The sequence below is a fragment of the Grus americana genome, chromosome 5 (assembly GCF_028858705.1).
Source record: "Grus americana isolate bGruAme1 chromosome 5, bGruAme1.mat, whole genome shotgun sequence".
Lineage (NCBI taxonomy): Eukaryota > Metazoa > Chordata > Aves > Gruiformes > Gruidae > Grus > Grus americana.
In genome coordinates this window covers 45,516,668-45,531,765 of record NC_072856.1, presented here as the reverse complement: position 1 = coordinate 45,531,765, position 15,098 = coordinate 45,516,668, and the positions used below count along the sequence as shown (strand labels likewise).

At 41.4% G+C, this 15,098-nt stretch overlaps 1 protein-coding gene across 3 annotated transcripts in view; it reads right to left on the bottom strand.

The window, feature by feature from the left end:
• Nucleotides 1-3,191: 3,191 nt before the first annotated feature.
• The window catches only part of TTLL5 (tubulin tyrosine ligase like 5), a 150,404-nt gene continuing 138,497 nt past the window's right edge, over nt 3,192-15,098 (bottom strand). For 2 of the 3 annotated variants that reach the window (XM_054827980.1, XM_054827981.1), the window contains one exon: nt 3,192-11,951. In XM_054827980.1, coding sequence (XP_054683955.1) covers nt 11,911-11,951 — 41 coding nt within the window. In that variant the 3' untranslated portion in view covers nt 3,192-11,910. The remainder of the gene's footprint in view (nt 11,952-15,098) is intronic. The other variant, XM_054827979.1, reaches the window with a different exon arrangement.

Sequence of the window (15,098 nt, the reverse complement as noted above, 5' to 3'; positions counted from 1 at the left end):
AAGGACCTGACAGAATTTAGGTCAGCTAGAGAGCCCCAGAATGGAAATTCATTGGTACCCTCAAAGCGTGCCTGGTGTATATGTGCCCTGTCCCACCCTAGTCCTTCAGACACATACATCACCTCTGGCATCTACTTTTTGGCTCTCGTCAAATGTAAAACACTTCCAACAATAGTGTTTAAATAACCAGGGCAGTGCAGTTGCCACAGCTGACAAATGTCCTCTGTCCATTTGAATATATATAGTCTGCCAGTACAGACTTGTACACACAGGTAAATAACACACCCCTCCTCCTGATTTACCATGATCATTGCAGATACTCATAAAAAGCTCAGAGATGATGTCCAGGCAAGAAATCAATGTACTCTTTTAAAAAAGCATGGGCTTTTTCAGCCATAGATACTCCCAAAGGTAAAAATCTCTAGTGCTTGCATGCACATGAGACTCAGAGGCTGCCTCTCTGACTCTTGAAACCACAACTACTTAAAGTCATGTTCTAGAGACCGCAGAGGTTCCTCCCTGTCCCCTCCCAGTTCCTGGTCCCCAGCAACTGAGTGTAAAATACCTGGCTGGTTAATCGCTTGTGGCCACGGCTCTCCACATTCAGCTCAGAATTCAGCTCTTCCATCAAGCCCTTCACAATAGTGGCTGTTTCCATATACCTCACGTGAGGCTGCCGTAACATGTAATCTCAAACATCTTAATAAACTGTAAACAACCCTTCCTGCACCATCACACGCTGGCTAGAGGTTAGCAAGGGTGGGTCAGCGGAGGGAGCCTGCCAACCTGTGTGATATTTTGGCTGGGGCACACACGCTCTAACAGAGGCACTCCCCCACACTTCGCTTTATCCCTTTCATCTCTCTGGGGCTCCTTGACCTGTCATTGGTGTGATAATGAAAGGTGCCGCTCTGATCAGTCCTGCAGCGCTACTGTATTACTGTACCCTGTACAGCTCTCTGTGCCCGTGCTCCCCCCCCCCCCCGCCTGCCCAAGGAGGGAGCAAATAAATCCATTAGGACTACACTACCATGCTGATAGGCCAGAAATTTAGTGGCTGCAATGTCGAGGGGAGGGGGGGAATCCAGATGCCAATTGGCATAGGAATTCTCTCTAATCTCCTTTTAGCAGCAGAGCCTGGGGAGGTTTTGGTTTACAAGCTGCAGTCTGTTCTTTGGTCATTGTTTCTCCTGAGCCCTGGGCTGGCTCTCCTGCCCATCCAATTGAAGGGCTTCCTCGCTAGTAAAGGGGAAAAAAAAAATCAAGGAGGGGGAGCTGCAAAGAGCTGAGCAAGAACACTTGCACAGCTCACAGTCCTACGTGGCACTTGGAACACGTCAGAACCACCCACGGATTAACCCTGGCAAGCCCTTTGAGGTGGGTCTGTCGTACTAGCCCTTGTTCAGTGCTGCTTCTCAGTGGCAGGGAGGGGTGGCGGAAGGACCAAACTATTTGTCTCCTTGGAAAGGAGGCAAAATGGTAATGGAAAATCAGAGGAGAAGAATCTTGGGGTGTCCAACCAGTAAGGACACAGGTAATCTCATGGGTACAGTAATCCTTGAAGTCAAACAGACACATTTCAGTTACTACTTCTCTGTCCAGCTTTCTGTCTCCTTAGCAACATTTGAGAATCAGATTTATGAGACAGGATCTGAATTCTTAATTTCTTACGATTAAAATAGCTTTTCTAGGGGTGTTTTAGCTATATTTCAGCAACAAACTACACTATCTATCTACATGGGGTTAATAACAGATTGAATACACTCCTGGGCACAGGCTTACAAAAACGTTTCAGGACACTTGTGTGAGAAGGCAGAGGGCAGTTCTCTATATGCTCTGTTACTAGCTGGCAAATTGAGGAAGACAACGGGAAAGAAAAAGCAGGATCTTCACTGCCAACACTGAATACGGCTCCCAACAGTTCCCTTTTGTTGTTCACAGGAACAAACAAAAGCTGATGAAAACAATCACAGCACACTTTCTGACTGTAACAAAGATCAATCGTCAGAAAAGAGTGAAAAAACCCTATTCTGCACTGCCATAAGACAGATCCTACACAGATGATCAAACGGCCATCTGTGTAGTCCCTGCTTCTCTGTAGCATACTCTATTATAGCATGCAAGAGGCCTAGACCTGAACTTGAACACCTTGTTTTTCAGGCTGTAGTGCACTGTAGAGCTCTGCAAGGCACACTGCTTCAGTAAGTCCAGGAATGTACACTGATATTTCAGCAAAGAATAGTCTTTGCAGAATAAATGAGTCCTAGTTCCCTGGTCTTTGAGTTGAGCGGTCTCTAGCTATCTCACTGCACTTACAAAAAGCAGTAGCACATCCCTGTTACCACTGTGTGAACTGGGACATGCTGCTTTGTGTCTCACCTTTCCATAACCAACAGACATCAATGCACACAGTAAACAAGATGGACTGTCCAAAAGTAATAAAAAATAGACAAACATACCTGACCACTTCTCTGGCAACATCATAGCTCTGTTCTGTTCTGTCCTGTGATGTCTCACGTCTCTCTCTGTTGCAGCTACCAAATTTCCATTATCCCAGTTCACAGATCCTTATCTTTCTATGCTGCTCTGAAACTTTCCTTACCTCTGAATAGAGCGTCCTCATCGGAGCAGAAATACAGGGGGTCTCCAGGCTCAGACTACTTTGTGAATGACATCACTGCAGCCATCCTGTGACAGAAGAGGATCCATTGCAATGTCTTATGAGGCAGATGTCTTCAATATGGTCTGGGGTTCAATGCAGGGCAGGTTCAGTACCACAGAGCGAGCAGGATGCAGCTCCAAGGCCAGCTCCATTGTGCAGAAGAGGTTTCTTACCCCACTGCAAATGTTTCTAGTGGCGTGCAGAACATCAACTCTATAGTACTAGGTTGTTTTCTCTTAATCGGTGATTAGGAGGTGAAAGGCAGTGAAATAAATCAAGAAAACACAGTTTTCAATACATATGGAGCCAACAGTGTGATATCTACACACTTATAAAACTATACTGATTTGTAGTAGTGCAAAATAATAGATGGTTGTATGGGCTGCCTATAACCTACGTGAATTGTTGCTTAAAGTAACAGCAGCAATTTGGATACAGCGCAAGGAGGAAAACAGGCCTTCTAAGTCTTTAAAAATAACATCTATTAATTTTTTTTTACATTCAAAATCACTAGAATATATTGGTCAAAAGCTGTATAAAATTAATAACTAACATGCATACTATGATGTTTAGTAAAAGCACAGCTGGACTTTCAGGTCTCTGCTTTACCAATATTTTCTTTTGTATACAGGGAAGTCATTTAAGCCCTGGTTCATTTTTTATGCAGCTCCAGAAGTGACAGATGGAAGCAACTAAGCTCAGTATCTTTTGTCCTCTCTTGAAGAGAGTCTTCAGATGCCCTGTACAAATGCAAGATCCTTTATAATACAACAACTCAACATAGAAGAGATGAGACAGCTTTACTCATTGGGAAATAGATTGTCTTAGAAATGAATTCAGATACACCAACAAGAAATACAGCAAATGAAAATTGCTGATTAATGGCTGCCATTCTCTTACTTCTCTAAATGACACTAATGCATTTGAGATGGCACTTATGCCTGTAATTTCAGAAATATGGTACAGTACTTTGGATGTCACAATGTGTTTCCAGGAAAGACTAATTTCAAAGATTACAGACCTCAGATACTCAGCTACTTTTAGAACATCCTTATCTAGGGCTCAGTTGCATAGAGAAGATGGCAGAGATGGTCTGAAGGCATTCAACCAAGCATCTGGGCCTCTTCCAGTATTGGGCTATGATTTCATGGAAAATACACTTAGGGATAAGGACCTTTATATCTAGTACAGAATACGGGCTTCTTTACAGCTCTGGTTTGTGGCAAAAAACCCCACACATTATTGGTTTCCCACATCCTGCAGATTTAGTGAACAACTTTCAGGCAGAAACTCTGTCCCCTGTGGTATATGCTGGCACTGTTGAATTATACCAAGGAACACAAATCTTTCAAGTGGTATCTTCTGAAGACAAAGATTTATTTCTCCCCCTTTCAGGGGGCAGTGGTCTTTGTGCAGGGTGATATTCTTTGTCTCTCATTCCACTTAGTTGGCTAGGCAAGATGGTCTCTCACTGGTGTCCACAGAGACCAATGCAAGAAATAATTACACGTAGGGGTTATGCATGTTGCAGAAAGCAAAGGTGACTTCTGGTCTGCCAACAGTCAAACATTTCTCACTAGCTGTTTACAGATATTCATTCATCACATACAGAAATCAGCATGAAGCATTATAATAATATATCATGGCCAGTGCATGTACATCACTTGATGAAAGAAGCCAGCTGGGTCACATCAAACCAGAGATTTCCTGACATTCTTCAGGAAGGATTTCTTTTTTCTCCTGAAGTTATTATCCTCTTCAGGAAGCAGACAAAACAAAGATTTGCTGTGCAGCCAGGGGCAAATCTTACAGGATTTGTGCAATGCATGTAGTGTAATGACTGGGGAATGTCTTGGTAACCATGTTCTGGTCCTTTCTTGAAACAAAAATTTATGGTCTTTTGAAGTGCTGAAACCCTCTTGCAGGTAGACAAGATGCTTGGGAGATGTCCACTGTTTTCAAGCATTTGTAGGAAACTCCACTTGTCGGGGAAAGCAGTAGCAGACAGTCTGACTCGCAACAAGAGTCTCTGGAAGACATCCAGCTTGCAACAAGCTGCCTTGCATGACACAATTTGACATCTGCCCCCTCAAAGGACACTTGCTACAGAAATCTCTAACTATACTTTAGGATCTGAAGATCTCATTTGGATACTACCATGTTGTGCTCTATTGTGCTAATCTGAAGAACTAGAAACAAACAGAACAACAAATAAAAACAAAATAAAGGAGATGACCATAAAATCTTGGGGAAGTATGGTGTGGCAGCAGTTACAATGTGCTGACTATGCATTTTAAATTATCTTTCATTTTTATCAATTCCAGCTGCCCTCAGCCAAGCCATCATGCAAAAGACCTAAGAAACTTGCAGAGCCACAATTTGGCAGGAAGAGCCACCAATCTTTATTCTTAGATACTTTTCATGAGAATTTTTCAGTAGACATACAGAGACATGAGTTTTGTACGTCTGTGGATAAGAAAAAGAAATCCTAGCTGATATAATAGACAAAATGTATTCCACATTCAATTTCTGGAATTAGAAATGGTGGAGAAAACACACTTTCAGGAGGGAAGACAATCCCGATGGGGGAAGCATCATGCAACTGGAAGCATAACTACTGTAACTAGTGGCACTAATGGAATGCCTACAACTTCATTTGCCCTCCCAGTGATTCCCAGCTGTACATCTGCACACCTTGAAGAATGGCACAGACATCCTAGATTTATTAAATATATCTGACACAGCATGACTTTTTCAGAAGGTCATATAAATAAGGCAAAACCACTTGGGAAACATGAGGTGAATCCTATACAGCAATTACTGGAAACAGTTGGGAAAAATCCCTTATCATTTTTCCTCTCCAATCTCAGAAAAAACAAATTTTGTAGTAGAATGAGGGAGTGATGACAGTCAAACGGTTGGACTTGGCAGTAGAGGAACTTTTCAAAGATCCCTTCCTGACTTTTGACATGGTAGTACTCAAGACACAGGGATTAGATCAATAACCCCAAAACATTTTTTTGAGGAGATTTTATGACTTTTGAACATAACTACACTGAGTACAGTAACTTGTCTCCTCTTAGTCTGTGTGAAGGAGACTACACTTTAGCATTGTTATAACTATGGTGAAATGGGATTTTCTAAAATACTCTTGCAGGGATACCAAATTAAACTAATGTTCTGGGGTTTTCTTCTGTTGCACATTCCAGAACACCAGGCCAAATACAATGCTGAAATTGCTTTTAGCAGTAACAGCACCTCTTCCACCTGCCCCAAGCAAATGACAAACATTCTAGTAATAAAAGATACATTTCTAACAGCCCCCAAATTCTTAACAATTGCATCAAATTTTTTAAAGGCAAATTGAATTTTTTTTGTCTGATAGGTCAGATAAAGAAGCCACTCCTTTTCAATGAATGTAAGATTTCTCAAGCTCATTATGTGTGCTGTAGGCATGGACTTGTAGAGAAGAGGCCTTGTTAAGTATAGTCTTTTCCCTAGGGAACCACTATGATTCACTGAATACCACTGGCAAAGGCTTTATACCAGGGTCTCCACAATGATTAGTGATTCTTTCCTTTAAATTGGAAACAGCAGTGAAAACTTTTTCAAATCCTTTTTGGTAAGGTAACAGAGTGAGCAGACTCCTCACATCAGACTTGGTGTCTTATTTGTCACCTTTAGTTCAGTGGAGTTTGTCCTGTGTTAAAACTGCACTAGAGGCTGTTTTGAAAACTCAGAATCCGACAATTTTGGAGAAGATCAGCTTGCATTTCCTAACTACTCATCTCTAAGGCAGCAGGGAAACTCAATTTCATTCTTTGGGAAAGGACAGTAGGGTTCTAAAGTGGGAAGAAAGCAGTTACCAGGTACTGTAGTTCTTTAAGATGTGCTGTGGTTGTGCACATTCACCCTGAAGGTGCTGTGCACTCAAGCGCTTTGGAAGACAAAGATGGTAAGAAGTGAAAAGTGTATGAATAAGATAAGAGCTTGAGTTAGTGGCAAGTATTTTCTTTTCCATATTTAAGGGACTAACCATTTACAAACATCATATTATGGATGACCTCCATTCAGCAACCTACTTTCCCCCAAAATCATAACTGTCTAGAAGTGGATCTTGGTGTCCTTTATGCTCTTTTAAGAGCTTCATCATTCTGAAAGCCTCTGCAATATATAGTGTCCACCCAGGTGAAGGTGTAGACACGCTGCATGTGACAACGTGGCAGATGTCAACAATGGAGACTTTTCCTAGAGAACCCAACACCACAGAGAGAATTCTGGTGGAATATGCTGCTGTCGTGGAAGGCAGCTTTGCCTTGGCTGTTCTAGTAGGCTGTACTCCGTCAAAATAAAACATCCGTACAAAGTCAGACTACAAGAGCATCTAGCCCACTTCTCATCTCTGACAGCAGCCAACAGCACATGCCTGATAGAAAAGCTAAAAATTGGAAGAGCCCATTGTGATACCTCCCCAGTCTTAGAAACTTCCTGCTTGTTTTTTAGTTTTAATATTTAATATGCCCTAATAGACTACTTTTTAATGGATTTGTCTACTTGTCTTTTTAAACCACATACACTTTTTTGTATCCACAACATCTTGTGACAAGGAGTTCCACAGGTCAATTACATACTATGAAAAAAAATTGCAATCCCCCCTTTTTTTTCCTTTGAATCTGATATCTGTTAGTGTCATTTGATGCTCCTACTTCTTCTAGTGGACAAGACTGTGAACAATTACTCCCTTTTCACTTTCTCCCTTACACTCCTCCTTGCCCATCTCTTTTCCAATTAACCACTTTCTGCATGAAGAGAACTATGAGTTTTGTGCTCTTGGTATAACCAATCTCAAGGACTGTTTGAGTAGACCTGAGTGTGTAAAGATCAAATAAGGTCCTCCTGGCGTAAACAACGAGATCTTAGCTCTAGAAACATGAGGTTCTAGGAAGAAGAAAAGGAAGTCAAGTCCCAGGTTTAAGAAAAGCTCAGATGCTTCTTTTGGAAGAAACTCATGACAGATCCACAGGAATAATGTGTCCAGAAAGGAAATAGTATGAAGAGGATCAATCAGCCAGTTACTTACTGCAACCAAAAAAAATCCAACTATTTAAACACCATAACCCATCCAGATTCAAACAGTGAGCCCAGGATTATCATGAGCAGCAAATGTAGGACTGACTGAGGAAAAAAGTCCTTGGCAGTTTTCATCAAGTAAACCTTAACAAAAATAAGTCAGGAAACAGACTGCTTTTGTTTCCAGCAAATAATCCAAAATGACGAACTGGTATATTAGTACAAGGTACAGGCCTGAAAGAATGCAAGCTGAGAATCCAGTCTGTTCTGTAAGCTCATCTTAAGTCAATGATCTCCTTTCACAGGTAAAGAAGAGGAATGGTCCAGCACTGCCAGCCATTCAACTCCATGCACACAGAAACTATCCATATTCCAGTATGAGGAAGAGGCACAGCACTGAGATTCCTACTAGTAAACAAAGGTCTTGATACCAAAACCTCCTGTCACAGTGTGGAACCAGTAACAGAGAAATGAATGTTGACCTTCCAGGCATCATAATGAGGAGTATTTCCAACAAATTATTATTGTCCAAAAGCATATCTAGTCTTGAGAATGGAAATTTCAGTATGTCTCACTGGCATTCAAGACTAAGTGATCTATATAGCGTCACAACACAATCACCCACTGATGGCACTTACACAACTTGTGAGGCTGTTTTAAAGGCCAAGATGAACCACGTAAAAGTCAACTTAATACTTCACCTACTGAGTACAAGTCAGCTGCTTCTGGGGCGGACAGAATCTAATATCCTTCCCTTAATTTTTATGTTGTGGTATGCTCATCACCTAAACACAGCACAAAACACTTGTATGAACTCTGCGTTACCTCAGCCTCCAGGACTCTGATGTGCACCTTACTCCTTTCAAGGCTAGCAAGCCTGATTCTCTGTCACTGGAACAGGCTCCTTATCTTAGAAGTGATGCAAACATCTCGGAGTAGGGGAGAACAACAGGACCCCTTGGTTACATTACTCAGTCTCACCACTGAAGTAGATTCTGAATGGTTGTGGGGGCTTTCTATTTTCTTTTCTCATAGTAAACAAAGGCACTTTCATTGAAACTCATTAACAAATACAGGGAAGTAAATGTCATAAAAGCAGAGACAAACAAAACGACACTTGAGCACATATATAATTGTACTCCCCTTGTGCAACTATTATAAATCTAAAATGTTTGCTATTCTCCTTTCCTCCCTTGTACTAGAAAATACTTCCTGTAAAATGACTTTTCTCCAAGACATGTGGGAAACAGTTCTATCCCTCCACTGAATTTCTTAACTGAAGCACACTCAGAGGTTTTTGACAAGGGACAGGCATGGAGGTAGCAGAGCTGCAAAGAGACAAAATAAATATGTTATCCTTCAGTACACAGTATCCACTATACACAAAGACATACATGGACTCCAGGCTGAGGAGTACAGGGAGATGGAAAAAGTGAGATGCTGAAATTGCAGGATTTGTTTCTGATTCTTTATTGCACATGCTCCGAAGGTAAGAGCATTTGCGCTCAGAGCTGGGATCAGCATATGCCCAAGGCAAAGAATACTGCTATCTCCTTTGATGTTCTGGCTGCCCTAACATATCCTGAGGCTGAACAGGAGGACTTCAAGGTCTAGGTGTTTGGCTTGAGGTAAAAGACCAGTCTTGATATCCCTGGGTTTTTTATTTTTTGGAAGCAGAAGAAAAATTTTCCAGCGACAAAGGATGCAAGACCTCACTGCTCCTGAAGCTGACAAAATTCATCCCTTCAAAATGAGGGTCTTAGACTGTAATGTGCATTTCTCTTAATATTTCAAAAATCTTAGAGACAAGATGTCTGATATACTGCTACTAAGTCATCACAGTTATAGATGTGGTGTTGGCTACATCTAACATACAATGCAAAGAAGTTCAGAAAACATGCTGCCTATAACTGAGTATAAATCATTATCTCAAAATGAGTGGGTGGGAGACTGGCAAAGCTGACAAAACAATTAACCTGTGTTCATAATATGCCAGCACTAATTGGTAATTTGCCAAAGATGTAAGAATGCTGTTCCTGCCAATGATCCTCGAAGACAATCACCTTTCCTGGGCTAACTGTGCATTTCAATCTCTACCCTCCAAACCTCTCTGTAGTTTTCAGTGGTGGCTGTGACAACATGAATGAAGAAACTAGAGAACAAAAAGAGATGAGAATTCCACAAGGATGTATATATATCCTATAGTCACTTGATCCTGCGCATGAAACCCAGTGGAATAAGGATAACTTCCTCCCACATCCCCTGGGAGGAAGAAAGAAATGGAATCCATTATTTACTGAAGCTAAAATCTGATTCCCCTCCAACAGTTCTGGAACAGAGCTGGAGGCTATAGCCAATACCACAAGTAGCAGAGTAGGCTATGAGAAGACAGACCCAAGGCCTTGAAGCCCATAGCTGCTGAAGATGTGCCAATATTTGAAATAACAACTTTTGCAACTAAATTGTCACTAATCATGAGCTGACAACTTGATGCACCAGTAGAAACGTCTATCTTGGAGATCTGTGGGTGGAATTCAATGATTACAAACAGAAGGGACATGATCTGAAAGTAACTTCACAAGATTTTACAAATCTCTTGGTCACTGATGATATGTGATGGCGGCACAGGCAGCAGACAAATGCTGTAGAGATTCTTGAAGAACAGCTGAAAAACGCAGAGAAAGTGAACAGGGTCATGACTGTCTAGGAAATGAAAGGTAAGCCAATGATGTAAGAAAGGGAACAGCTACATCAGAGAACTGCATTTTAGACAAATTAAGTATTCAATCTCTGTAATATGCGTGAGTGGAACAGAAACAGAAAAATACACATTCTGTTCTATAAATTCATGCCTGGAGCGAGCAATAGTGAAACTAATGGGGTATGAACATAATTATTTCATCTTCTCACAATTTATCTGGTCTTGAATGACAGAAAATATGCACAATCCAAGAGTGAACATGAACACAATCATTTCAAGAGAAAACACTTTCCCCCTCTGACAATGTTTCTTCTGTCAGCCATTTGAGTTGATCACTATCTACTCGCCAACACAAGCGAATGATCTCTTAACACTGACTACACAGGCTAGAAATGACAGGGGAGCTGTGGAATAAGAAAACAGATCAAACAGGCTGTTAGAATCCAACCTCTGAGACCTCCAATACAAACAAGAGGAGATTTTGTACCCTTTGAGAATTACAATCATACCACTTGCTGTTTGACAAGGCAGAAGTTGCAAAATACGGAGTTTCCCTTTAACCTGGCACCAACAAAGAGCCAGAGCTGAAGCTGCTTCCTGTTCATTTTAAGGACGGGTGGATCTTTCTCTCCAATACATTTTCCAGCTGCTGATGTTGTTTTCTAAATGCAAGCAAATTAATTTTCTCAGCGTTAGGCAAATTTTAACTGGAGTGCTTCACCAAGCCACTATTGCAACTGATAGGAGCCACCTGGGCCTTAGGGTTCAAGCTTGGGTCTGAAAACATCAGCCAATTTAAAAAGTTTATAAAGCCTAAACAAACAAATCAAAATACAAAAATAAGCCACACAGAACCTAAGCATCCAACAGTGAAACATAAAGACAGATTTAAAATCCTGTCCAATATAATGACAGTGAATATTTTGAGGGTGTGAATTAATAATTATAACCGAAACAAACAAATGAAATTACTTTATTCAAACCAATCATCTCTATGGCTCTGTGCCAAAATTCAAGATGGCAACCAACACAGATGTCTCCACTCATATGTTCTAATATTTTTCTCTACTGATGGTTGCCATGTGATGACAGCAGAGAATCTTGGCTGTTACCAGACTAGGACAGACTGAAATAGCTGAGCAAATGAGACTTTATGTTCAAATTTGTACCTTAGGAAGAACAATACAGACAGCTGGAGGACCTCTGTCTTATAGAAAGATCTCACAGTTAGTGATCAGGAAAGAGGGTGGAGGAAGGGACCCCCAGACTCAGCAGCAGCAGGTCTCAGAGGCAATCATTCACCTCAGCTTGCAGGTATATCACCAGCTTCCACAGATGTTCAGGTACTTTCCTCGGTGAGTTGTCCTCTCACCAGAGTCTCCTCTTCGCGCTTTCCTGGGTGTTATGGGAGCGTGGTGGTATGAAGTCACTGCTGCTTTTTCCTTTGCCCCATACTTGAAGCAACACCCCAAATTCCTCACCTGGTGTTCAGTGTTAGTCCTTCTCGGAGAGCAGAGGCTGGAAAAAACACAAAGCAGAGATTTTCAGTAATCACAGGGAACTGTTTTGTGGGAAAAACTGCTGCACTGCTCTACAAATCTCAGCCATCACCAGAAATCTGGATCTCCCTATCCCACAACTTCTCTCTGCAGTAACAGATGAGATCACAGATCAGTATGACAAAAACTAACTTAATAAGCTACTGTGTGAAAAAGTACTGCTGGTATTCCTCTCAAGCCCCAGAATACCCTCTTCACTCTTCCTCTGACTCATCTCTTCACATACTCCTCCAGTAGCTCTAATTCATTCTCCCATATCAGTATGCTTTGTCTCTTTCTTTGTGTCTTTACTCATTCACTTGCATGGGAGTCTACTTCCCCACTCTGAAAGATGCTGAGGACCTTGGTGCAGGGGTGTGAGAAGGTTGATCTTTAAAAGAAACAAAACGGGGCTAAGGAAAAAAAACAAACCTTCCCATTATTATAAAGATAGATTTTAATTCTACACACGACAACGTTTTCCTACTTAGATATGTTATGGGAAAAAGTCAATGTCATCTTCACTTCTTTTACTTACAAATCCTTAGTCCTTTAAAAAGAAAAATCCAAAGCACTCAGAAATATACCAAGTTTATTTTGGATAGTTTGCATTTTATAGCTAATCTAGTAGGTAAAGCTTGTCCTGTGTATTTAGCATATCAGTTTGCTCCTAAATGTGAGTGACAGTTGTTGAGAGCTGTTTATTAAAAATATGCTATATTTTTTAAAATATGCTCTCCTTGAAAGCCCAGCATAGAGCCAAACATCACACAGCACAGAGGATCTGGAAAGATGTTTAGAAAGCAGGATTGCCAGCTATGTCACTGCACAGGAAGTTTGGAACCTGAATTAGGAACCAAACTGTCAACTATATGTATTGAAATAGGATACCAGTCCAGAAACTTATCCCTTGCAATATGCTGAAATTAAGGAAACAAAGGCACAGGAGAGAGGCAGCCAACTTCAACCTCATCTTCCTGTTTTGAAGAGACTTTTGAGCCTACCTTTTCCTACACAAATGCACAGTACAGTTCCTCTTTTCTCACAAACTCAATTAAAATCACTTTGTGTGAGTTTCTCTTATATGACTACCTTGAGGACTCAACACAGAGAGGGGCATTCCTATGTCTACAAGTATGTAGGTTCCTACCATGCATGCAGCTCATGGCCAATTCAATCATTTCATAAATATTAATATATAGAATTCTATGATGTTTTATCATTCCAAAGCTACTGGTGAGCATTCCACCTCCTCCTGGTTGAGTAAGGGGGACAGAAAAAAAAAATCATTCCTGACAGCAGCCAACATTAAAGGTTGATTCTCCCTAGTGATAAGAGTCATTACAGTGAATCACCACACACATGAATGAATCTCCTTTATTCTCTGCCTGCCAGGAGGTGTTAAAGTATCTGCCCGGATGTCTGTCCACATATTTACATACTATTGTGTCATTCATGACTGCACCTTAGAAACTTCAACACTTTTTTACTTAGAACAGTTACACAGGGGAAAGAAAAAGATTACTTCCCTTTTATGGGTATGATTCTGAGTCCTAAGGAAATCACAGGAGTTGTGTGAAGTCATTTACAGGATACCTGCACACTAAAATTCAGTGCCATATAGACTTTCCCAGCATATATGTACACAGCTTTGGTCAGACACCAGCACCTAATCTACTCTGCTTCCAAGCTGCAGGAATGAGACAGAGCAGAGCACTAGGCTAGATGACAGTACAGGGTCAGGGACCCATGCTAACATTTTTTAGAGCTAGTTTGGGCCGTTTCATCATACCCACAGTAAGTCTGTGGCAGAACTGGGAAGCATGCTGAAGCTTCCTGAATCTAGGGTCAAAAACAGGAACTTCCTTGCTCCCTGAAAAGCTCTGATAATCCTAGAAATTCAGATTTTTTTATCCCACAGGAGAGGGAATTTCTAATCCTAGAGTGATGCCCAGAATTCTCTTGATAATATATAGTGCAACTAAGAAAGGCAATAAATAGATGGGGTTTATTTATATCCATGGGTGACTGACACTAGCAAGCCATGACAGCTGACAACAGAACACCAGCCTTCCCTCCCCCATCTTTTGGGCACGATTTCAAGTTGGCTTGCTGGACCAGGCAGACAAGGAAAAGCAGCAGTTCCAAGTCAAGAAAATTTACTGGGGGGGGGGGGGGTGTCACAAACAGTACACACAACTGTATTTGAGTGAAACCTCCCTGCATGAAAAGAGCAGTGAGCAACCTCATTAAAAAGTGGAGAAATAGTAGTGGAAGCCAGCATGCGCGTTCCTGCTCCCCAAGTTAGAGAGAAGACACTGGGTAGGCTCCTCACCCCAACTGCTAACGCCCTTCTGTACTTGACAGCCTTCATTCTGATTTCTCTTATTCAGCTCCCTACTCCCTGGTTTGTTGTGGCTGTCTCTTCTCTGGCTCTTCCTCGCATTTCATTTCGTAACTTCAGACACTCCTTTTACCCTATTCACACACATTTTGGCTTCTATTTTTAGTCTCAATAAAATAATGCCAGATTAAAACAAAATCCAATTTGGATGGGCAAAGTCATCCTCTCCATAGGTATCTTAATGCCAAAGGGCCAGATGTGAGGCAGAAGTAGCCAAGATATTACATAACCTCTCCCCAGTCTTTGCACACCTGATCTTGAATGACATTTCCAACACAGCAAGGAAATACAGGCCATTCGCCATCACCTAACTACTGAGAACAAGCAACGCTCAGCCTCCAGTCAGGCAAAAATGCCAACTGCCTGAAGTCATTACTTATCCTGCTTTGGAGTTTTCTTTGAGTCTGTCAGAAGTGAAGGCTCCTAAAATTCAAGCTGGGTTCTAGTTCTTAAACAGGGAAGCCAATTTCTGGAGACTGTCCTTTCCTTTTTCTCCTGCTTTCCCAGTGGTCCTGAGACTTGGAATGTCCTTTCAGTGGCATGAGACCAGTAGCAACAGGAAGAAGCTTCTTCCTTTCATAAAAGAAAGGCAAAAGGCAGGCTGCTCTCAGAAGTTAAGGAATAAATGTCATTTCTGATCATTAGAAGTGAACACTGACCCTCAGCTCTAACTGAGAGGTGATGGCTGAGTTGGACATTATCTTCCTAACATCATCTGAGAAG